This window comes from Rhamphochromis sp. 'chilingali' (assembly GCF_963969265.1).
Source record: "Rhamphochromis sp. 'chilingali' genome assembly, chromosome: 14".
Taxonomy (NCBI): domain Eukaryota; kingdom Metazoa; phylum Chordata; class Actinopteri; order Cichliformes; family Cichlidae; genus Rhamphochromis; species Rhamphochromis sp. 'chilingali'.
Genome location: NC_137941.1, coordinates 18,682,012 through 18,707,326, shown reverse-complemented (window position 1 = coordinate 18,707,326; position 25,315 = coordinate 18,682,012). Strand labels below are relative to the sequence as shown.

The 25,315-nt window shown below is 39.9% G+C and overlaps 1 protein-coding gene across 1 annotated transcript; it reads right to left on the bottom strand.

The window, feature by feature from the left end:
- Positions 1–239: 239 nt before the first annotated feature.
- On the bottom strand, positions 240–23,800 carry LOC308410005 (FERM and PDZ domain-containing protein 4-like). The gene is made up of 17 exons (XM_080903054.1): positions 23,492–23,800; positions 16,456–16,572; positions 11,834–11,994; positions 11,454–11,556; positions 10,743–10,788; positions 9,737–9,841; positions 8,712–8,819; positions 8,212–8,343; positions 7,644–7,763; positions 7,361–7,497; positions 6,923–7,049; positions 6,593–6,682; positions 6,302–6,484; positions 5,997–6,129; positions 4,948–5,910; positions 1,905–3,110; positions 240–368 (listed from the first exon to the last, which is right to left on the bottom strand). The coding sequence occupies exons 1-17, from the start codon at positions 23,530–23,532 to the stop codon at positions 364–366; spliced, it is 3,777 nt and encodes a 1,258-aa protein (XP_080759180.1). The 5' UTR covers positions 23,533–23,800; the 3' UTR covers positions 240–363.
- Positions 23,801–25,315: the final 1,515 nt, after the last annotated feature.

Genomic DNA, 25,315 nt, shown 5'->3' with positions numbered 1-25,315 from the left:
TCTGCTCTTTTGGGGGATCTTGAAACTGTAAATTCTGACTATCATTCTTCCCTGTAAGTATGGCTTTGGTCTTTTCAAACAGTACTTCTAAGCTCCTGGAACCTGGCATTAAGGTACTCCAGCTCCTCCTGAGCATCCGAACCCTTCGCAGCTTCCGGAGGCTGCCTGTTGTTGGGTCACATGAAGATCCGCTTGAGGGAAAAGCCAGGGTGTGTGGGTCAGGCTCAGGGCTGGCCTGTGTTAGCCGTTTGGGCTCTGTGCTACTTTGTAATGATGAAGGTGACATGATTGTGGTGGTGGTACTGGTCTCATTACAGAGAGCTAAAGATGACTCTTTCCCAGCCTTCTTCAGCTGTGTGCAAGCTACACTAGGGGTAGTAGGAAAACAAAGAGAACTGTTAAGCATCTACCTTAACATTAACACAATGTTCTTCAGTCTCACTGTATTATTGGTTCCAGTGATAGAAAAGACATATAGTGCACAATTAAGAAGGAATCTCTTAATCCTGGTGTAACTGATGGAAAATGTTATAGAGACATATTATCAATCTAGTCCATATGAGAATATCATAACAGCTAGTTAGCTTAGCATTGCAAAAGACTTTGGAGACAAGGAAATTGGCTCACCAAGCTCAGTCCAAAGGCAACAAAATGTACTTATGAGCAATCATGAAAAACTTAGCTTACATTAATACTTTGTTTCTTGTTTGATGAAGCTGTACAAAGTGCAGAAAGTCAAGAGGTAACATTTAGGACAATAACTTATAGATGTATTCATACTTTCTCCTTGTCTCCGATCTTTACGGTAAGCTAAGCCAACAAAGCGATGTGAAGCAACAGATATAAGAGTAGCATCAGTTGTAATATTACTGCAAGCGGAATGCGATTAAGATTAATACCCAATATGTCGAGTGGTTCGTTTAAGAAAAAAGTGCAATGTATATTGGCAAGTAATTTCAAACACATGAAAACAACAACATATTTATCCTCTGCTTGTATGTAGCTATGCTTATTGATCTGATTGTCAAATTTCCTAAATTTTGAAACATCTTTATATGTTGCAGTCCAAAGTACAGGCAAAATAGATTATGTGTGTTGTTCTCATAGCCATAATAAATGTCTAAAAGGAAAATTAAAATCAGCAAGTGCATATAACACCAAGCAGTTCACAGATATCAGTGTTTGTATTAAAAAATACTGTAAAATCTCATATGTATTTCCATGGAAAGCCTTTAAAGGCCTATGGACTATCCAGTTTAGTTTTTAATAGATCATCCTGACTGATATCTTGGGCTGTTATGGAATATCACAATTACATCAATGTCAGCATGTGTGTTGTCCAGTGGACTGACGTGAATACTGCCGAAAAGATGCCCACAGAAATTTGGTGTCAAGACACCCAAGTTTGTTCTGACTCCATAATTTCAGCAATGACTGCAGCACATGAAGCAGACTGTCATCACAGTTGAGCGGATATGCAGAGTCAAAGAGTGTCATCACAGTAAAAGGCGAACTATTTTGTCAAATATGTTAGGGGAAAGTTATTAAAAACCTGCAGTGACCCAGAAGTCCTGTATTGTCAGACACTGGTAAGACTGCTTCTTGTTACATTTATATATTGCAATCTCTTAGTGCTGTGTGTGTTATAAGCAAAATTTGATTCCCTTCTGGTTATACAGATGAGGGGTAGAAAAAGATATCATTGACACAAAAGCAAAATCTATCTATAGGCATCTGCCTTGAAAGTAAGTCAGGCAAAGTTTTGTTTGTTATTTTGGTAATTTGTGTAACCTGAGGATTTCAAACAAATTCTCAACCTTAGATTTGCCTGTTTTGATGAACTGTCTTAAATGTTGATCTTACCAGGTTACAGATTAGAGGTTCACCCTCCTGTTTAAGTTTACCTGTGGTTTCTTTTATCTTGGGCATTCTGTGACTGCTGTCCCGTGTAATTCCAAACCCAGGCTCAGCACTGGTAGCTGCATGGATCTTCCTCAGCAGGGTGGGGTCCATGGGGTGGCTGACCTTCCCTTGCCCGTGGGCCCCATAAGCCTTCTCCTCCGCAGTGACATAACTCAGCCCCTTGAGCGAAGATTCGGACAGTACATGCATATTGTCTGTGGCACAAAGGGGAGAGTCCATAGGGGTGACACAGCTGCTGCTCCCTGTGCTACAGCCTGCATCTATTGAGGAACACTGCGAGCTTTGGAGAGAATGAATGCCTTCGCTTTGAATTGATGACATGCGCTTGCTCACGTGGTATTCATATAACCGTGAGACATCTGGCTCCGACTGTGGAAGCTTCGTTTGCTGCCGCTCATTATCCTGTGAAGCAGCGTCGCCCTGTGCAGGGACGGGCCCTTTGGATGGGGAGATGAGATGGGCATTTAACTGTTGGCTTCTTTCATCTAAGTCCTGCTTCTCTCCCTTTGCTGTCAACCTGTCTGCGTGGGAAGCCTGTGAGTCACTCACACATTCTGGAGCGAGATTCTCAGCCATTTTGTTTCCAGGCACTCTCTGGTGCCATTTTTGATGCCTGTCTTTAAAATGAGTTCGCCCCAGATCAAGTTGGTTCATGTAATAGGAATCTCTCACAGTGAAAGCGTTATATTTCCCAACAAGATGAGGGAGCTCCTCCTTCGCTGAGTCTTGAGAAGCCGTGTTTGATTTGTCAGAATCGCAGGACTCTCCCTGGATTCTGCTCTCAGTCTCTCTCTGTTTTCCTCTCTGCCTGCTCATTAGAGAGCCAATGTGCATCTTAGTGAAGTATTCACTCACGGATTTTATTTCCATTGTCTCTGGCTCCATCTCGCCGCCATTCGAGTGAAATATCTGTGAGGAGGTGACAGAGGAGGATTTGGCCTCCTCCCCCTGTTGCTCCTGGGGTTTGTACTGCATAGCTCCTGCTCCACCATCACTGGGCGCACTCACCTCTGTCTTTTCCTCACTCATGGCGTGGTATCCTTCTGCCATGGCTACATGCATTCTCAGGTGGTTCTCTGAGTGTCTCTGAGCAGTGGCCAGCTCAGAGCTCTCTGTCATCTCTGAGGAGTTGGTCTCATTGCCAGAATCAGAAGAATCCGGACTAAATGCTCTCGATATTTCTACACCTGTGTACAAAAGAAAGACAAAAACCTCATTAAGAAATTCATTTGAGGCAAATGGAATATATCACAAGCCTGCAAGAGAGTAACAAATAATTATACGGATGATAGTGTAAATTACCGTGTAAATGATAGCTAATGTTAACTCGGGAATAACACATTTAGTAATAAATATAAATCATTACACAACAACATTCCACATAAGAGTCTTTAAAATATTCAAGTGTTGATTATGCATCTAATTAAAAACTAAGTAAGAAAGTAAATTAAAAAATAAATAAATCAATTCAATCAATCACACATCAGTCAATCAATCAGTCATTCAAACAATAAAGACATGAGTTAATCCCAAAACAGCACTGGAATTATAAAAATATACACATCTGCATGTATTTTTTTTGTCATGTGAAAAATGCTTTTTTACAATTCTAAAAATATTTTTTAAAAATGACAAAATTATTGATACCCCTTAAAAATTTAAATTGTTGGAATTCTGCAATATATTTATATTGTAAGCATATACGTGTTTTCAGAGTTTGATGCTTTATAGCACTTTTGAAAATGGTCAGATGAGACACGAATAACTGTGTCAGTATAGGCAATGACTACCAGACTGTTTCCAAGCAGGTTAATGTCATGCTGGAATTATTATTAATAACTTTAAGATCTATGGGACTGTAGCCAATCACCCTGAACCAGGCAGCAGGTGGAAAACCGACTCAACAGAAGGAGTAGTCTGTATGGTGGGTGAGAAACCACAGAAAACTTAACATACACACAAGCTGTCTTCCAGGTAAAATGGTATCTGGTCAAATGTAAATGATTTTCTAACTGAAAGTGGGGGATCACGGAAGAATACCCAGGAAAGCCCCATTTCTGAAAGAGAAACTTAAATACATGGAACTTGCTAAAACGCTTCTAAGTGATGCCGAGTCATACTGTTTCCGAGGGGATTTCCTTTAGACAAATGGAAGTAAATTACAGCTTTCACAAAAGAAAAGATGAGGCTTTAAAAGAAAAAAAAGCACCATCATCATTGTGAGGTATGGGAAAGGGTCCAGTGCAGACATTTGATATGAGGCTGCTTTGTTACATCTACCATGACAGGTTATGTTGACACTAATTTAAAAAAGCTGATTATTGAGGCTTTTAGGAGCAAAACATTAGCTGTAGCAGTATCAGAGAGCTCTGTCTCAGTCCCAGGTCATGGCTTTTCGAAGGCATAATGGCTCAAAAACATGCATCTAAAAGTAAAACATAAAAGAGAATGAAATATTAGGTTGTTCTAAAGCGGCCTGCTGAGAGTCCTGATGGTAAGCTGATTGAACATCCACAGATAAAATAAACAACTGAAGGAAAGCACCTGTGAAACCTAAGAGAACAGGAACAGAAATCGAAACTAACTGCTGAGAAGTGTTAAGGCTGCAAAAAGTTCCTGCCAAAAAAAGAAACTGCTGACTTAAATAGATATATTTGCCAATCTCGACTGATTAAAAAAAATCGTCTTTACATTTGAGGGTACCAATAATTTTGGTGACGTCTATAGACGGCTATTTAAGATGATCTATTTTCTGTTATTTCTAATAACCAACAACGCTTTCACGCTGTGTACTGTGCAGTTGTGAAAACAAATGGGTCCACAAAACAGGAATGAATCTCAAACTGACACAATAATGAACACAAATGTCTTTTCTCTCTCTCAAATGAATGAAGAAATACTCACAAATGGAAACATAGAACAAAATGGGCTTTATTGAAAAAAAAAAAAGACCAACAAATCAAAATGAATGGCTGGAACATGTGTAATGTTAATGGATGAATGTTACAATAGTATAAGGAGAACCTGTGCTACTCTCTGACTGTGCTGGACTCTGTTCCTCAGATGCAGCGAGGGCTTCGAGTGCCTGTAAGGTGGATACCACTGCATCATCCAGTGGCTTCCCGGGCCCCTCTGCTCCATGGGTGGGTACTGAATCTATGAGGGACACTGGGATATCATTGCAGGCCCCATGGGCCCTTATCCCAGCCCCCTGCTGCTCCTCCTCATCAGAGCTGTCCCTGAAACCAGGAGGAGGAGCAGCAATGGCCATGTTAAGAGAGTGCAGCAGTACGTCATTGTCCTCCTCGTCATTACCCTCCGGTGGGGGAGGGAGGGAGGTCAAGTCAATGATGTCATCGCTGGACCCTGAGAGCGAGAGCAACGTAGGCTTGTCAATGTCACTCATCACCATGTCTTCCTCACAGCTGATGTCATCCTCGTCCTCTGCGTCATCTGTTGTCTCAGCGTAGCAGATATCATGCAGCAGTGGCTCCTCGATGCACTCAGTAGGACCAAAGATTTTGGTAGAGTACTGATACCCATCCTCTATCATCCTATAGTCATCCTCGAGACGTCTGTACATGGGGCTGTGATTGTCTAAAATCTCTGGGCCTTCATCCATCAGTCTCTGGTAGCCCAGATTTTGGGGGTTTACGCTGTCCAAGGGTGGGTCTCCAAAAATGAAGGACACCTTTGCACTTCTGGAGGAGTCTTGGGGTTTGGGTCTTGGGACATTCATATATGTTTGGGAACATGAGACTCTGCAGCACTCCACTCTCTCTGCATGGTGAATTGAGTGCTGGGGTTGGTGGATCTCAGTTATGTAGACTGGCTGGCCTTCACATCTGCCACGATCGAGGTAATCGCACTCTTGGTCAGAATATTCTTGGCTGCATCTCTGGTTGTTTCTGTCCTCGCCTCCTTTGTGGGGTGTACTATATGTACACTCAATGGGTTGGTAGTTCTGCTTTGCTCTCGTGGCGTGACCTGCAAAGAGGAAGCAAGACTTGATACAAGTCTATATAAAAACACCCAATTCTGATGAGTCATCTTGCGATCAGTTTTAGGCATACTTGTTTCCATGCTGTCGGTGTTTTTGGCCACGTTGAAGATGGAGCGTCGAGAGTCCACCAGCAATCTGTAGTAGCCAGCAGTCAAACAGGCCAGATTCATTGCGTCAACAGACTCCATTAGGAGAGTGATGGGCTGTGAAAGATGCACACAATCAGACAAAGGGAACAAAATAAATGGCACTAGTTGGTGGTAAAATTAGATTATAATGACTGCAGAGCAGGCTTGCTGTTGTTAGGGTTAAAGCAGAAAGTATTTGTGAAACAACATATTGTTCTCCTTTTAAAGAGGCAGAAATTTTGTTAACCTTTACATCCAGAACATGTAGTTCCACTCGAACCCTGTTTTCATCTTCTGTGTACATCTCAATGCGGTTGACATGACTAAAGTCTGCCAGAAGAGCCACCAAGTTGGTTTTGGTGTTAATCACATGACTGATGCCATATTTCGGCCCCACCAGCAAAGTTACTTCTGTGTGCTTCTCGCCTTGCTGTAAAGAGGAAGAAGGAGGCACCGTAACTACCACTGCCGTTATGTAAATTAGCACAATGTGGAACAGGGTGAAACCAGTGAGAGGTGACAAGAAAGTTTTACTCACGACTAGTGTTGATTTAAAGACGCGTCCTCCATAAAGCCTCAAATCACTGAGATACTTTAGATAGTGGACCTTTGCTTGCAAAGCAGTTAGCTGAATGGAGTAAAAAATAAATAGTATAAGGCACAAGCTGAAAATGCTTAAATTAGTTAGGTTAAAAAAAAGTGCAACACAGTCTGATCTACACAACAGCCCCGAATGATTTATTTCAAGTATTTAATACTCCACTAGGTGGAAGCCAAGAGTCAGATCTGGTGCAAGGAAAAGAGGAAGATGAATAGCCATACACTTGCAGAGAATAGACAAAAAGAGGAAAGCAGAAGCACAGTCTACCTTTTTACCAGGCGGCACCAGGTTTTGGTTGGTCTTGAGGATGTGAGTGAGAGCTTTTTTGATGTTTTTTTCTTTCATGCTAGACAGCACTGCGGGAGGCAGGAACAGCGCCAGACCCCACTCCTTCCTGCAGATGCGCAAAAACAAAAATGAAAAAAAAGGTCACTCATCCACTACGACAAACAGTCAATTAATCATTCTTTTCCTGTGACTGATTTACCCAGAGGCGGTGCGGGAGTTTATGGATAGGGTGCAGTCAAAATGATCATCTAACCAGAGATGTATCTTTTGATGTTGCAGCAGTGCTTGTGAGGTCATTATATCATTTTATTGTTTGAGTGGGCTTAAGTTTAAGTGTGATTTACAGCTGGTAGAAGCAAAATAGGCTTTCAATTAGATGACATGTAGTAAAACATATGTAAAACCCAATCTACTTACTCAATATACTTCAGGGAAACTTTCTGGGACTGTTTGGTATTGATGGTTAGTATATACATCTGCAGAGCAGCCAGACGGAGAGCCATGTCGTATTTCAGCTCTGACCCAAATCTCTCTAATACCACATCATTACAGCTCTGGAGAAGACACAGACAGGGAGAGGTTACACTTCAGTCACAATTGTCGTCATGCTTAAACAAGGCCCTAATATTGTCTAAAATAACATAAATAATGTTTAATTCAATCTAATTATTATGTATTATGTGTATCTCCTGATATTTACCTGAACATATAGGTACTCAAATGCTACTGCATCTCTTCTAAGCAGGTCTACGGGATCCTTTGGGACAAAAGTGATCCGAAAAAAGCACTTCATTTTGTGGGACCCTGGCCTCTGCGTCACCTAGAGGACAAGTCAAAGATAAGGAAGGTCCTATTAGTCATTAAGTGCTTATTTCCCCAAGTACATTGTTGTACTTTCAGATAAGTACATGTGAAAAAATCCATTACATGCAAAAAATAAAATACAATAGGGTACTATGTAACATTTACAGTCATTTAATTCATAGTTTAACATTTTTGAAAAAGTTAAATATGTCTTTGTCAAAGACTTTGGTCAAAAACATTCTGATAGCTATACGTAAAATATTTAAGTGGAGCCAGGAGATGTTTAGCTTAGTTTGGTGTAAAGACTATGAAGTTGACCAAATGAACACATTTTGTTAAATCAATACAAATATAAGTGTTGCAATTTCTTTTCTAGGATTGTTTTATCATCTTTATTTTTAACTTATAAAAGAGATACACTTTGGACTGTGTACTGACGCTCTGTTTAATGGCACCCGTCTCACCTGAGTTAGCATCTCCTGCTCATGCAGGAGCATGAGTTTGCTGGCAGATCCCTCAGCTCTCTGCTCGAGCATCAGAGAGAAGTGCTCGATGCTCTTAATAGATAGCTTTTCTTGCAGGGTCAAAATGACGTCCTGTCATATAAACAATGTCATGGTTAATACAACAAGCAAACTGTGCAGATGCAGCAGCTTTCTCATGCGCAGCTCAGTGTCATAGCTATAGATCATTTTCACAGCTTAGCTTATGCAAAAAACATGAGTGTTATTGAACAATCAGAATTTTTAACTGAAGTAGAAGAAAAATAATTTGGGGAAAAAGGAAAAATAGCTAATTAAAATACATTTTCTGCTTGGAATCATATTTTCACTTGAAAGGTTTTGAAGGCTGTGCTGAAGAGAGGATTTTCCACTTTATAATGTACATTCAATATTTAAAATGAACATCACTTAAGGTTACGCAACAGCATTTCATAGTGAAGGGGCGCTCTTCCACCACCTACCTTAATGGATGTGGTGCTGTCAAATTTAAATGATTTAGTTTGCCCGTTTTCCAGGTACACCTTCAGAACATTTGGCATGAAAAGAAGGGAGTTGTCCTTCACAGTTTCCTGAGGATATAATATAACATACGTGATTAACAGATTTGACTTTTTCTAAGTGAAAGTTAGCTAATTTGATAATCCACTGTGGTGCATTAGCTGGGGTTGGGTGGGAAATTTTTAACTGGAAGACACACTCAAGGAAATCAAAGAAAAGATAAAACATTTTGAGAAACATACTTTTATGAGGTGATAAAAAGAGATTCACACCACTGTATAGAATGAATGTACTGCCAGGAGACAGTTGACTTAGCTTTATGTAAAGACTAAATGTGGTAAAAGTAAACCTGGCTCTGTGCAATGCTAACACAACTTCTTCCACCTACTTCTATAGCTCGCTGTTCATCTCGCAATAGTACAAAGACTTCAGGAGGTGAATATTTCCTAACAAAGAAATGAAGTGTAACATAACGCTCTTTAAAAAATGTATCAGTTTTACATTGTAGTTTTTGAATATTTAAAGCAAGAAGGAGGTAACTTGTAAGTTGGTGAGATTGTTTTTTAAGGTAGAGCTTCTTATTTACAGCTAAATGTCACTCACAAGCATATGCATGACAGTCACCCTAATACTTTTTTGTTTTTTTTATTTCAAAATGGTGTGCCAGCTGTTGTAACAAATATGTGACTAATGATGTTTGTTTACATTTAATTTTCTCTTCTATAACATTTTTAAGCCAACAGAGTTCTGGCATTTAGAGTCAGAATAATACTGACATTTTACTTTACCTAACCCTAACCCAACAGTGTTTCCCCTTTTTTGTCAATGTTCTGTCTTTCAGTCATAAAGAATTTCATTTTACGGTTTGGGATTTCTAATATCTCTAAAAAAAAAAACCTTCCAGCCTTAAGAATTCAAGTCTGCTTCTCCCATCTTCTATTCAAAGCGCCAATGTGTAACATATGAATTAGTGTTCAATGTGACTTACTGGGACCTGTCCATTGATGATGACCTCTTCAGCAAATCGGACTTTAACAGGATTAGTCTTTAACTTGGCCTTTTTGGCTGCGCTGATGAATGCCGATTTGGGTGACTTTTAGAGGAAAAGAAGGTGGAAAAACAGGCATTAAAATGTGTGTGGTTTTTTTCACTTCACAAAATTCAAGGGCATGCTTCCTTCTTGAAACATGACACCCTCCTATTACTCTCTCTTTGATGATGCAATTAAGGTGGCACTGTGCAAAGGGATAAGAGAGAGGACACCCTCATGTCATTGAGCCTGCAAAGAAACCCCTGGTAAACAGAAGTAATTACAGACAGGATTATAAGAGCTCGGTCCTCAAAGTATTGTACACTGCTTTTCTGCAGCCGCAATCCTTGCTGTTCCTAAAGGCTTGTCGTGTTCAGGACTGAGCAAAGTGCATAAACAAAATGCATGATGACTGGATGAAATCTGAACTATAATAAACATTACGATTACTGTTTCATTGTATACAGTTTTCTACCACACAAGACATAGCACAGGTCTTGTGTCAAAATACAGTTTATATTTTGATTTTTCCTTTCCCTTGTTGTGAACATGCACTGACGGTTTGGTCTATTTTTGGAGGGAATCCAAGCATAAATCCATTCCCACTGAATTATTATGTGAACTGTAAACAAAGGCTGAATATATGCTCCTGGCACTGTGTGTTCACCGCCATCTGGTGCTCTGTGACTCTAGTAAATGCTGGAGTGGCAGGTTCACATGAGGTTCTGTGAGGATCTAACACTACAACACAAGAAAACTTGGAAAGATTGCAGCAATCAGACTCCCCGTGAGTTCACTGGGCTCTAACACTTAGCCCAGGCATTACCGATGCTGTGCCAGAACTAACATATGGCATGATTAATGGCTTGTTTGCACAGAGTCAACAAAATAATCACCTCCAAATGCACATATAGCCAAGTGGAATGTATCGGATTTCATTCATAAGGAGGACAGGGAAACTTACTGGGTACGGCTGAACAACAGTTAGCAATATGGACTCCTTGCAGCTCCTGCGGGATAAAAGCAACAAAAAAAATAATGAAAGGTTAAGTTTCAATAAATTTAGAAGTTTTTTATGAACAACACAATTAATACAGTCAGAAAAGAGCAGAACGAACACAGTTTCAAAGTGGTGCACCTGGCAGTCCTGTCTTGGCACCATTGTGCTGAGCTTTGCTGCAGAGAAGAAGCCTATTCAAGGCCACGGGAGCTGTAGAGGAGTGGCCACATGGGCACTTTTCCCTGTACTAATGTACTGTTTACAGACTGCAGCACAGGTCACGCAAGGACCAAAGGCTCAGTGCCAGCTTCTCAGCTGTGTGAATGAAATTAATCTAATGAGACGCTTGAAGAAACAACAACACCAGCATACAGCTAAATGAAGCAGGTGGCTAGAGTAATGTTATATTGCTTTATCTATCCAGCTATGATATTTGATTTTTGAGCATATCAGAATAAGATAAAGAAATACAGTGATGGTATGCTTAGAGTGCTTTATGTTTTTTGCAGTTATCAACAGTATCTCCATAGGCAGTAAACTGTTTTATATATTTTAGAGCAGAAATTTTAAGTAAAGACAGTGCAATGAACTACAATATGTCATTTTGTACAAAAAGTATTAAATCTTTGGATGTTTGGGTGTTTTTATTAAAGTTAATTAAGAGTGCTGTATTACCTGACAAGGTCGATAACCCTCTCTCTGGGTGCTGAACTGACTGCCTCATCATTAATCATGATGATCTCGTCCCCTGGGATCAGTTTGCCTTCTGATGGACCCCCTGCCAAAACACACCAAAAAAAGACTTAATGGTCCAAACTTTGCACGGTCCTACCTTTTTTTTTTTTTTCCTGTCTTGGGCCTCAAAGCTCTAATGAATGCTTTCTCATTGAGGACTGTTCAAATCAATGAATTATCGACGTAAACTACAGTCTCACTGGGTTTTCCTCTTAGCCACATTTTAGGAGGCTTTCATCTCGTGTTGATATAGTAACAGTCATGGATTGAATGAGTCACTGTGTTGTGGTAGAGTCCACTGTGTAGCTGGATTGTGCTACCTGGCGTGACTGAGCGAACCACCACAGGTTTCTCACTGCCTGCTACGAATCCAAAGCCAAGCACTGGGTCTCGCCTCATCTCCACCTTCCGGGGCGCTGGCGGAACAAACTTGTCTCCGTCCAGACGAACTTCCTCCAGGGAGTTGCTCTGGGAGACGTGGCTGCGGGGATAAAAAGGATATTAACTGTTTTTGTCAGGGCAGGGTGGTTTTGATTGATCCTAAATAACCTTTGCTGGTTATTAGTAATCTTGACATTTTTATAAAAATAAATAAATGCAATTTACAGACCATAAAAATAAGCCAGTAGATTAATAGCAGCGTCTCTAATTGTTAAATGCTTAATATAACCACTAAAATGAATGTCCTCTGAGAAACAATGACAGCTCTTACAAGAGATAGCTATTGAAAAATTAAAATGGGAGGACAGACATCAACTGCACTGTATACAAAACTGTAATTTCTTCCAAATACCCACAATGTTTAAAAACAAAATGCCACATATTGTTTCAGAATAACGAACGTGTACAATGCTGCAGAAATAGAGCGTGTGGGCGATGCTAATCAGGCTCCAATGTTTGTATTCTCACATTGTAATGCCTCACAAAGAATCTGTACTTCTCACACCGTTGTGTTAAATGTGTTAAATAATAGGCATGTGTTTCCTTGCCAGACTAATAAAGATCCAGGACAGTTATAATATAGAGTGCCATGTCAGTGAATTTTCCTCCAGACATTGCATTTTTTTCTTACAGCAATGTTCCATCCTTTGTGATACAGTCGGACAATGTAAATATTGATGCATTCGAAGAACAAAATATTAGGTCTTACGTAGAGTCTCATTCTTTTGCATAAGTGGGGACTTACACGTCTGGCAGAATTATGTTGCATTACCTCTCTCGAGCATGAAATACTGTAGCAGCCAGTACGTTTATTACCTGCAAAGACTCATGCAAATTTAAAGGGTTTAGGCTTAAACATGAATTTATTCTTATGATGTCATGATGTTTAGATCTATACTGTTGTGGATGCACGTTGTGAACGCGGTTTCTATGGTCTGTGTGGCTGAGAACATTGTTAGGGTTTAGCTAATGGGCCACCATGATCGAGAGTGCTGAGGTGATTAATCTAGCCTGCTTTCATTATTCACAGGGGTTGTTACAGTAAAATATTATACGAAATAGTTTGCTGTAGCTCTGCAGTGCATCCAAAAAAGCTTAATTCAGAATACATGTAGGCTGTGAACCTGCTCAGCATGAGAAATGGTGTTTGATTAGCTACATAGATGCAGTACCTTACCATTTTAGAGCAATAAACTTTTGTTGTAGATGACAGGCGCACAGTAAAACAGTTTCATTTTTAAGATTTACTCATATTGCTACCATTGATAGCTGGCTGCGAATCAAGACTCTAACCTTATCAAACGTTTTGCTTCAGTTACCATGGTAAAATGAATTTTCTCAATCTTTGTAAGAGAATCATCGTTATATTAGCTTTTTGAACTCAAAAGATGTGAAAAGCCAGCATGTACGTTTCACATATTCTGTGATCAGATTTTTTTAAATTTTTTTTACAGTGTTTCTCTGCTCTCCCTGGCTGCAAAAGCAGCAGCGGCAGCAACTCCATATGGTGCCAACAATGTTGGTTAATTAAAGCTGTGGGCAGACAGTGTGTAATTCACAGTTATTCTTGACACATGTACTGTTCACCAGTAAATACTAACAATTAATCTTTCACGGCACAAAGACACAGTGAGATCTGTCAGTTGCATTCCCAATGCAATGAAAAGGCAGCAACAGCAAGTTGCTGACAAGTTCAAAGATGTTAAATGACTGTCAACTGATATTTTGGAAGTGGAGGATTCAGCCGCTTCTTCCCAGGCTAATTAACATGTGATGTTCCATTAGGGTGAAATTCAGCTGCTGAACGGATAACAAAAGAAAACCAAAATGGTTTTGTGTTTTTCTTTGTTTGTTTGTTTGTTTGTTAGTAGTAGCAGCCTAGTCCTAAACTAGAATTGAATTCTTTCGTGTACCTTTACACAACATTTCAGATAGAGGATATTTTTCTACATGAAGTTGTAATTCTAATATAAAAGTCTATAAACTGGTTCTATAAATCATTCTCAATGGCACACTGATTCACGGTTGGTCAAGATTTTTGTATGATTTGTGTATGTATGCACTGTATACTAATTACCTTGACTGTGCTATATTATGCTGTAGCCATTATACATGTATTTGCAATTAGGAGACTATCGTGTTTGTTTAAAAAAAAGAAATTACAGCTTCAAGTCTTCCACTGGCAATTAAAAGTTGCAAAGCCAACCAACATACAGTTATCCCATATTACACTACAAAATCAACAGACTGAATACCATTTTGCATCTACATTTTAAAAATAATTGATTAAATGACCAAACAAACACAGGGACCTCTTGTCCTGGTGGTGTGATACAGTAGTATTGGCAGGCAGAACGACTGTGGGCAGAATGTGCAAAGTCTGATGTAACAAGACTGAAAACCGAAGCTTAGTTAAAAATAATGAGTCCCATTATGTCAACTACTTGTATCGTGCACCTGGCCATTTTTTTCTAAAATCTATTTGCTTCTGCACAATCATTCCACGTTTACTTAAAATCATTAAAAGGGCAAAATGTATTCGGTTATTTTATAGCTAATTAGGAAAATGTATCTGTCACATCTACTTCCCTAGATAGGTAGTCTTTTTAAACAGAGATATTACATTTCTTTGTACAGATTGTTTAATACATTTTATTTCAGTTTGCAAACATATAATCTTAAATTAATATACTACCTCCAGTGTACTCCCACGACTCAGGAGTATAGAATATTCCATAAATTATTAAGTGATGCATTTAAAAGAAATTCAAATAAGCTTTTTATAAACTGCAGCATTTACAAGACTTACGAATTAACCGTATGCTGGCCTCCTTAGCTTCTTAACCTCGAAATTTCCTCTTAAAGTCATGCATTTTGTCCCTGCCTTTAATACCCCAAAGCATTGACTGAAACATTTTGTCTGTCATCATATGACAACTACAGTTATTACATACTGTATCGCAAAAAGGAACATTTAGTTTGAATTTATGTGTCAGTTTTATCTCAGGAATGACAACCTCAGCAGATTGTGCACAAATCAAAACCATATGGACCTGTGCATTCAGGAAGAATGCTGCCGCCTCCTCTCCATGGCCACCTGCTAAACATGGCTAGAGTCCCATTGTGCGGACAGCCATGCATCCACTGGTCTGTAATCATACCCATTAGCTGCTAGTGTAGCTCTACCGCATAGTGCACAAGCTGCACTGTGAGCTAAACAAAAAGCGACAGGAAGAAATGCTGGGCCGATTCTCACTATTGCAGTCTAATTTTGGCCTAAAAGGTCATCAACAAAAATCCCAATAACACCCTCCCATCTCAGGTTCAGTTACATGAATGAGTTAATGTAACTCATTTAACTCTCCACTTGTGTCAAAACATATCTCTATATTGTTGTAGCTGCTTTAAATGACACGACATTAATAATTGTATGTCAATCTGTTCATATTGTCTGGTAAATGCTTTATTCATGTGCTCATCCCACACAGACTAGACATGTATTCCACTGAGAAATACAACAGTTTAGCATAGGCAGCTAAGAGGCTTGACAAACTAAGATAGCCACTTGATTATTTATGAATCTTCCTTAAATTTAGAAAGGAAAGGCTGGAGCCAAAACAGCCTCCACGATCTGCCTCTTGCAGACACACTCTGCATCCTGCACTTTCACTGCTCCTTACTTCTTATATAACTCCTCTGACATCACGCTTCTCATGCCATAACCCGTGTGTGACAAGCGCATACCTCCTATTCATATATTAAATAAACATTTGTTGTTGTTTTTTACCACAACTGGAAGACGTATCTGTATTACAAAACCTGCTGTGCTAATAATGTACTCGTTACATCCCATAATATTCAATAAGAAGAATTAAAACTCCTATGAACAAATGAAAGCAGAGAATATTTTTCCAGAAACGGTTAGTATAGATTAGGTTGTTAAAAGCATGTCTAATTTGTGTTTTGACGAAATAGTAAAAATCCCGACCAAATCAACATAACAGCAACACTTGTTACACTACTGCACACGCAAACACACGAAGAGCCAGTGAAGAGTTTCTTTTTACCTGTCAGTACAGATTTCCACAAGTGCCAGTTAAGAAGGATCAATTACGCTGATAACACTATAACCCTGCATCCTCTGAGGAATGTGAAGACTCTCAGATCAAAACAAGCCCATGCACAGGTGAATTTCTTCATCGTCATCATCAACAACAACAGCAGCATGCACACACTTGCGCTCTCAAAAGCCCTCTTCTGCATTTGGGAGACTGCATGAGGAGTATTGTGGGTGTGTGTGAGAGCGTGAGAGAGAGTGAGAGTAGGCAGGGGCAGAGTGTGCGCAGCAGCGGAGGGAGCAGAAAATCAGTATTCTGAATGCACAGATGGAGACAGTGTGGAGGCAGTGACGTGGCTGGAATAATCACAGGTTGGCAAAGCGTCTGAAACATCTGGAACAGAGCGAGCTCCCCCTCACTTTCTTTAAACATAGGGCACTTACTTGATGTAGCAGTCACGCCCCTCTCTGTTGGTGCCCATGTCCCATCCATTTGGGGGTCCCTGTGAAGCACTCCAGGTCCCTGAAGGGGGCGGCCAGCCTGAGGATTTGGTCCTGTGGCTGCGGAGGCAGAAAGAGGAGTCAAATCAAGCTTAGCTCCACTTTTTGTAAACATTTGTGGTTTCATTAAAACCTGTGCAAAAATGGTCAGATCGGCTAGTCTAACGGCAGAGTAACTAAAAACAGAGATTTTTGAATCTTAATGGAATAAATAAATTGCACAGATAAAAAGCGATTCAGCCCAAGTGATAAGAGATTGTCCGATTCCTGCGCGATAAACAATGTTCCATAGTCACTGTTCACTGAGTGCATACAAATCAAATTAATTACGTAAGCTCGACACACAGGCGGAGTTGTCATGGCTCACTCTTGTGCTTTGAGAGGCATGAAATTGGTTTTATTTCTAGATGTCAGTACATTCTTTATAAAAGAAGCCCAGGGGAATTCTGTCATGAAGTACTTATTTGATTTGCTCAACGCCAAGACGATTTGATAAAGTTTATCGGAGAATATAACCAGCCATAACCGCCATCCTCAAAACAGTTCATTTTAGCCTATTATCTGGAAGACAGCAGCAGTCTAAATCTCGGTTTCAGCTGATTTTCTGATTCTTACCAGCAAAACAAAGTTCTGCACAGTTAGAAGTTGGCAGAGTGAAGGTGTTCACGAGAACCGTAATTGGTCAAAATGCTTCCATCTGTCTTTTCCTCTGCATCCCATTTCTTTTGTTCCCTCTATCTCTGTCTTTGTGTCTGCACACTGGTGATGGTATGAAAGCAGTGGCAGTAAGTTGTGTCACTTCAAAGGCTTGTCTGCCGTGTAACAGGGCTCTTCGCATTCATTATTCAAAGCCCCTCTTTCTTTCCCTCTAAATGTTTCCCCAGTTACTGTACCAATGATAATAAAATGCGTGCGAGGTGTGCTTGTGTCTGTATGAAAGAGTGCGTCCTAGTGGGCGTGTGTGTGTATGCACATGTCTATTTCATGAGATCTTGATAAAGTATTACCATTTCATCAACACGTGTAAGCTGAAAGAAAGGCCACAAAACACTGCAAAGCTAGTTGGTGCAAACAGGTAGTCCACGACAAAGTAATGCAATAAAAGCTGGAGCACAGTTCTCAAGTCAGCTACCCTAATAAAAACACACATCTGAGTGCTGCTGGATGCATTAAGTCATATTTAATTCATTTCAAAAATTGAATTCTGCAGTGAAAATGGTGTTTTTCCTTTGGGTACCACATTTTACGTCTGCTTGTGAAGCAATGTGATTTACTTTAACAATGCAGTGGTGTGTTTTGGCGTTATTAGTGTTTCCACACAGATATGGATTTATTTGACCTACAGTACATTAGCTGGGAACAGGCCTCGATGGTGTATATTTAGAACATTTCCTGCAGCTCATATGATGTGTGTGGACACAACTAGATACTGTCTGACGCTGTTGGAGCCACCTCATTGACGAGTCCTCTTTGTACCCACCATTGTACTAGCAGCCATTTTAACACAGGCATTGTCTGATGTTGAAGATTTATACATTTTTCTCAGGAGATGTTCAAAAAATCCAACAAGTGCATAATATTGTAAAATTATGATATTTTTTCCCAACACTACATCGTCAGCAGTGATCTGCTTGACATTTTTTCCAAAGGTCTACACCACAATTAAGTGTATTACTTACAGTTCCAGATGCGGTGCCTTCAAAATATATGACTGAAGTAATGATTTGCTCCAAAAAATCCATTTCCTAACTCTATGCCACAATGTATCAGCAGCATAGTGATAGATACTGTGATCTTTGATTTCTTTTGTCTGCAGACAGGAGGACCATTATGCCACTACGTCGCAGCGCTCCAGCTTAACAAAGCGTCTGAAAAGGTTCACCCACTGGTGGACAGTGAAACCGATCTTCCTCAGTGAGCATCAATAAATAATGCCTCCACAGTCACATCGGACTAAGTAATCAAGCGCTAAGTAGGCAAGCCATGCTGCACAATTCATGAACAGGTTACCCAAGAGTCAGAGTGAGGACAATTAGAACAAGAATTTGGGAGGCAAAATGTAGGCTTTCTCAGAGCATAAATTACACTAAAACCACAAAATGCACAGAGGCCTTTTTTGTATTTTGTGCATGCTTTTGGATTGAGCTCATGTTATTAGATTGAGCTCATGTAGCAGCCAAAAACATTTTTTAAAAGAGCGCCAAAGGAACACTTAAAAGGAATAGGGAAATTAGGCTCTCCTCATGAAAAACTTTGCTAACACAGAAAATAACATCAGGGTTTTATAATCTAAACTAGATAAATGCAACAGAATGTTGCTCAATTGTGAATTCGCCTTGTTTTCAGAAATTAAAAGAGCAGATGTTCCAGTCAGCAGTTGGATTGTTCTGTCCTGGTGATGGCAAAAAGATCACTTTTCAGTGCCTCATAGAAAAAAAGCATGAACAGTGTGACCCTTGCTTAATCACAGGAGTTCACTTTCACTTCATAGAAGCAATCCAGTGTTATATGAATGCTGAAGTCCTATTTATGTAGGGAGTAACTATGCATTATAAACAAGCAACAACTAAGAAGAGCATTCCAACACAGGCATTCCAGTTAGTTTAAATAATTTACTTAGCCAACCCTCATCAAGATTGTCAATGTGAAACCACGTTCTGGTGCCACACGTGGGCCATTATGCATACAGAGAAAAAAAGAAAAGTAATTATTCATGAGGTATTTGTGGTATTCAAGATACACGCACGCACACACACACACACACACACACACACACACACACACACACACACACACACACACACACACACACACACACACACACATATAGATATAGATATACATATAGATGTGTTTTTGCTCTCACAAGTCTATTTTGCAACAAAGATTCCTGTTTGGAAGCAGCAGCCAAATTTTACTGATGTTTATGTGCCATTTCCCAGGGGGCCCGAACCTATTGCATTTCCTTTTTGTTTCCTACACATTTCCCAGCATGCACCAGGCAAGAGAAAGCGAATATCCCCAGGTTGAGAGAGCCATACTAATTTCCTTTGCATATGCCATCTTGAATAAATCATCACATTGTTCAGCAGCCAGATTAGTGTGATACAGGGATTCTGTCTTACAGCATTTACTGTATTAAAAAAGCATTTTTCTCTCAGCACACCGTTCAGCATTTTCTGCCAGACAAAGACTCTTAAAGACACAAGTTTCATATATTCCCACGATCAAAATGACCTTGCTAGCAGCATTAAAACAATTTTATAGCTATTAAAATTTGACATCACCTTATTCTAAGGTCAACAGTGGGGTCAATCTAACAATAAGTGGGTCTTTTTGTTCAACTCTACCTGCTTGACAAAAAGGGGAGTGTTACAAATATGATTCGAGGCACACTGTGAAGAGGCACTGATTCTGCTTTCTCAGTGCTCTTGATTTAAACAGACAGTTATGCATAGATAGACCACTAATGTGATTCTGTTTGGATATGAAATCAGTGGAGAGACAGCAGACGAGATGACCATCTCCTGGGAGAGAGCCCAGGGAGTAGAGCAGAGTGGCTCAGACAGAGTGGAACCACTCTGATTAAAGGCCCTATTCCTTTGCTCCTCTTTTAGAGACTGCCTCTTGTTTCAGTAAACATCTGCCCTCTGCTCGACTTGCCAAACCACCACCTTGGCTCTAATTCTTTGATCGATACGAAAGCACAAAAGAGCACGGTCCAGCCTGTGATTTATATTGTGTGCTGCTGTATACGCACCAAAATTAAAATGAAGGCTATTGCTACGGAACTACTAATCTTTGAACAAACTGCTCGCTTTTATGTACATAAATGCTTTCTTTGCTGCTCCACATTGCATCTATTTGACGTCACAGAAGAAATCACTGTTTTTCTACTCTGCAAGAAATGACTTTCCCATGACCACATCGCATTAACGCAGCCAAAAATCAAACTGCCTGGGTGATTAAAATTTCTTCTCTGTCCCATATAATGCCATTATACAATAATATTGAAATTGTCTGCACAATAACACTCACTCCAGAATAAGAGTGTCTGTTTTCCCCATTACTCTAAATGAATATTGTATTTCTGTGTTTGTCTTCGTAAGCACTGATATTGTTGCCATGGGCAACCGCACTATCCTGAGCAGCTCTCTGGTGCCTCTATATAGAAACGTTTTTTGGTTAGTTAATCTCCTCTGGGTGGGTATAAAAAAGCATCTGGGAAACAGCCCACCCACTGTGATCCCCCTGCTATGTTACAGTGAGTAAAGGAACCTCGATGTCCCACTGTTTACCTGTTAAATGACAAAACACCATTATCTTACAAAAGAGCTACTATTTGAAAGCTGGATATAGTCTGCAGTAGCACTTAAAATGTAGGAAACACAGAGCATATCACTAAATATCTAATCAGAATCTTAATGTGCATGATTGCATACACACAATGCGTTTCCCAGCCGAGTAGTAGACCTTACTACATTTGATTGAATTGGTTGAAATGATAAATCCAGCAGTAAAAGATATTCAAAGCTAAACAAAGAAATCTGTGTTTTTTGTTATTACACTGCATTTCCCCCAGCCATCCTTTGTGCTATAGCTCTCTATAGAAAGCATTAACCAAATATAGTGATGAACTTACCCTGTGGGTGCTGAACTAGACATGAATGCTCCTGCACCTCTTTGTGCTACTCACTGCTTTTACGCTAAAAGCTCTACAGCACGCAACATAATAAATAGTTGCCTAAGACCTCATCCACCAGCCAGCTGGCTACCATTTCTGACCCAGAGTCCTTTCTGCTCTACTCTTCCCTGAGAGCTTCTGATTTGAACGCTAAGTATGACAGATCTTTTGGTCTGTGTGTACTCTGATGAACATTTAGGCTAATCAATTTGTGTCCAGACCAGTGATTTCCTGTGAATAAAGTTTGCAGTCAAAACATGTTGAACAATGGCTCACATTATAGATTTTTTTTTTGGGAAAACACAGCCAGAAATGACCCAAGTGAGCAGCACAAGCATGAAGTCACACAGTCCAAGTAAATTAGCTTTAGCTGTTGTTCTGCATTACTTGGTTGCGGGAAAACATGCACATTTAATGAACATAGCCATCATTTATATAAGAGTGACTAAATATAGCTCCAACAAGATGCAGTGAACAATATTCTAGTTGTTTTTTTCATATATGAGCATGCTCAGCAAACAGCTACAGATTGCTGTACACCTTTTAGCAACCCAGTTGATTCAGGAAAGCCCTGTCTGCCTATCGCTGCTGCTTATATTTAGAGAAAATCAAAAGTGTAACTGTAATTTCCAGGAAAATAAGTTCTTAAAAGCTAAAGAAAAGCAGCAACTTCAAAGAGGACATCATTGCTTTGTATCTTGTTACAAAACCTTAAACAAGTGGAAATGCTAGCTTGATTTTTAAAACAACAGAGAAAGAAGAAAATGAAAGCTATATCAACCCTTTGTTTCTGATAGCAGACACATCTGGGGGTGTTGCAAGGCAGGAGGAAGAGACAATGAGGGGAGCCTTTCTTGCCTTTCTTGTAGCTCTCTGAATAAATACAGTGGGTTTCGCTGTGAAATACAGACTCGTGCTGACTTAAATTCCTAATGGTAGATGAGAGGGAGACAAACATCAGCAACAACAAAGGGAGGGGAATGCTTCTGTAGAAGTGGTAACTCATAGTCAGGGTTAGCATTGTGTGGCATTATTATTAACAGTGACAGGATGCAGTGATGGTGGTGGTCCACTGGGAGCCGCATCATTGCTGCCATGGAGGGATACTAAATAGAAAGCAGTGTTTCTGTACGACGATGGAAAATCACTGCTACCTGTTTGATTTCCAGCTGAAATGTTATGAAAAAGGGCCTCGTAAATAAACCGAATACTGAGGTGCAACGCTAGTATTTTTGATGCATTTCTTTTTCCATAAACAAAGAACTAATGAAAAATTGCCAGTGCAGTTCAGTGATGACTCATAAGTGAAATGATACGCTCCTAATATACATTTCTGTGACACACAGTAGCTTGTTTAAAGTATCTTGTTTGTGATCAGCTGTTCTTCTCATCAGTGGTCCGTGGTGCCTCTAATGGAGCCAAATCCCCTAGGAGGATTAATGTCCACTGGGGGAGATCAACTCAATCTAGCAGACCCATGTGCGCGCAAGGTGAGGTGTAAGCCCCGTCGACGAATGAATTCCTCAGGACTTATTTTAATCTATGCTTTGCATTATCATTGCTTCTAATGACTTCTTCTAAAACAAAACCAATATGAAACTATGAATCTGTCACAAATGAAAATGACCCACATGAAGGAAGTAAATGTGTAAACCGAAATGTGCTGTCTTTTAATTTTAATTGCAAAGTGTCATGATTTAAACGGCTCTTTAGCAACTGTAAATGTTCTTCCTGTTCAGGGCACAGGTATTTTGATTTTAAAGATAAAAAACCACTCATATGTCATAACTCTAGGCAGAATTAAAACATTTGAGAAAGCTATGATCAGTACCCTAAACTGACTCAAAATGAAAATGACTTAAAACTCTGCTGAGAACTAGCAATCACTGCTATGACTCAATTTCCTGGAATAATCTGAAATTTTGCAACATCCTCTGCTGCTTCTTCTCATGTTTCATAATATCTATGGTTACCTTATATTACATAATACTCGAGCAGTAACCGTGTCCACTGTCTGCAATATTTATGAACTTAGATACGTACAGTTTAGACACATGAATCGCATCACCAATTGCATCCACCCCCACTGCCATCTCTCTCACTTGCTCATTCATTTCACATCATACGTGACTGCACAACTTGCTCTCTTGAACAAATCAATAACTCAGCATTTTTAATAACACTTTCAACATGTGATCTGAATCATGCCTTTGAACATACAAAACGCCGGCTGCTACAGAACGAACAGGCAAATCCACAGACTGGCAAATTCATAGCAGCATTCGTTGGACTCACCCTGACAGCTTTGGCATCTTCACAAAGCTGAACACATCCATGTGTGCTGCAGACTGCAGTCAAGGCTACAGATTCACCATCTACTTCACTCCGGCCCCATTATCCCTCACACTCTTTGGCAATAGAGAATAAATAATTTAAGGGGGAAAAAGTGGAGCTTCCACAAGTCAGGAGGAGAGATTAGTCCTGTTGTCTGTGCTTCTGCATGGCTGAGTGATTCCCGTGTCCTCGCCTCAGCAACACAAATCCATAGCCCATGGAAAAGGATCTGGCAGTGCAGCTTCCCCTGGTTACATCCTTCAAAGCATGCCTCTGTTAGCTGCGTTAAGCCACCTTCATTTAATTTCCATTGCGCTGGAATGATGTGCAGGAGCCGCACAGTAACAACAGCTTTGGAGAGAGGCAGAGAGAGCCAGAGCGAGGGGCAGAGGGAGGGAGGGACATGTATGGCGGTGGTTGTGGGTGATGAGAGTGGAAAGAGGAATGTGAGAGGATTTGTGATGTTTGTGTGTGTGCTTAGTAGCAAAGGCACAAGAATTTCTAGTTAAGGATGGATCTGGATTCTAAGAATTGCTCGAAAAACAGTCTGATCAAGCTACATGTGGGTCTTTCCATAAAGCGAGAAAAGGTTGAAAAGAGCAGGAAGGATTAAATAAAAGCTGGCAACGCATCATGTGCACATTATATGCAACAGAGGAGTAGCAAGAGCAGCTGAAGAGTTGTGAGGACCTTATGTGTCCCCTCCCCAGATGAGGTCTCTGCATCACAGCTGCACATTATAATTCCTATACTGTACAGTGCATTTGTTTTGACCTTTCAAACCAGTTCGGCAGCTAAATGCTCACTCTAATTGATGCAATTCATGTGAGGTCAAACATTTTAATAGTATCGTCCAATTCAAATAAATAAAGAGTTAATGCACTTATCTTAAAAGAAAAGCATGACTTTAACATGTCATGATAACAGGATCTGTCTTATGTTGTTAGTAATGCCCAGAGTGCCGAAGCAGGAGGCTGTTGGAATTTCAAATGGTTCAGATGTTTAAAAAATGCCTCAATGCCACATATCCATTGCATTCGCAGATCACCACAAGGTCTAGTAACCCAAGGAGGAAGAACTACTCTTCATAAATGAAATACCTCAGATCAAACACCTCTACTGAAAACCACCAAGAGCCAATTAGCTTTCTCTCTGATCCAGGGAGGCCTCACACTTATTCATGTGGATCTGAAAGTTTGGATAAAAGAAAATAGCACAATTTGCTGTTATCGAGATCAGTAAAACATGCATTTTTGATGTTAGACAAGACCAACATCAAATATATTATATAAACACCTGCTGGCATTAAAAAGAATAAAAGCTCGACAAAAGTAAATAAACTAAAAACTGCCCAATTCTCAGATTTTCCATTTTAATCACAGTATAGGCAAAATGATCCAAGAGTTAAAAGGAGAGTCTTTTATCTAGTTCACTGCTCGGAACATGAACAAGAGAATCGGAGAATAAAAAACAGGTAATAAGAATGGCAGGTAGCAAAGGATAAATAAATGCATACACAGAATACAAATAGTGTTTGATTCTAGTTGAGAAAATTCATTCAAGCTACAACTTGTGTTTCCACAATCAAGTACCAAGGATCCTATATTAAAATGCCACAACTTATAAGGCTCTTCAGAGTGAGTCAGTGTGCCTTTGCTGAGAGTGATACATAAAATAAAGTATGTTGTCACTTCCACTCAGGGTCAGGCTTAGGCATGTTTGCTGCCACAGAAAAGATACAACTTAATGGGTAAAAATGGGTGAGCCTCCCGGTGAGTGAGCGTG

Excerpts from the sequence above, each read along its gene's own strand:
- LOC308410005 (XM_080903054.1), bottom strand. The coding sequence starts at position 23,532 with ATGGATGTGTTCAGCTTTGTGAAGATGCCAAAGCTGTCAGG. Across the intron at positions 16,573-23,491 it reads AAGATGCCAAAGCTGTCAGG|CCACAGGACCAAATCCTCAG; the intron begins GTGAGTCCAACG and ends CTGCCTCCGCAG. Across the intron at positions 6,485-6,592 it reads TCTTTAAATCAACACTAGTC|CAAGGCGAGAAGCACACAGA; the intron begins GTGAGTAAAACT and ends TCCTCTTTACAG.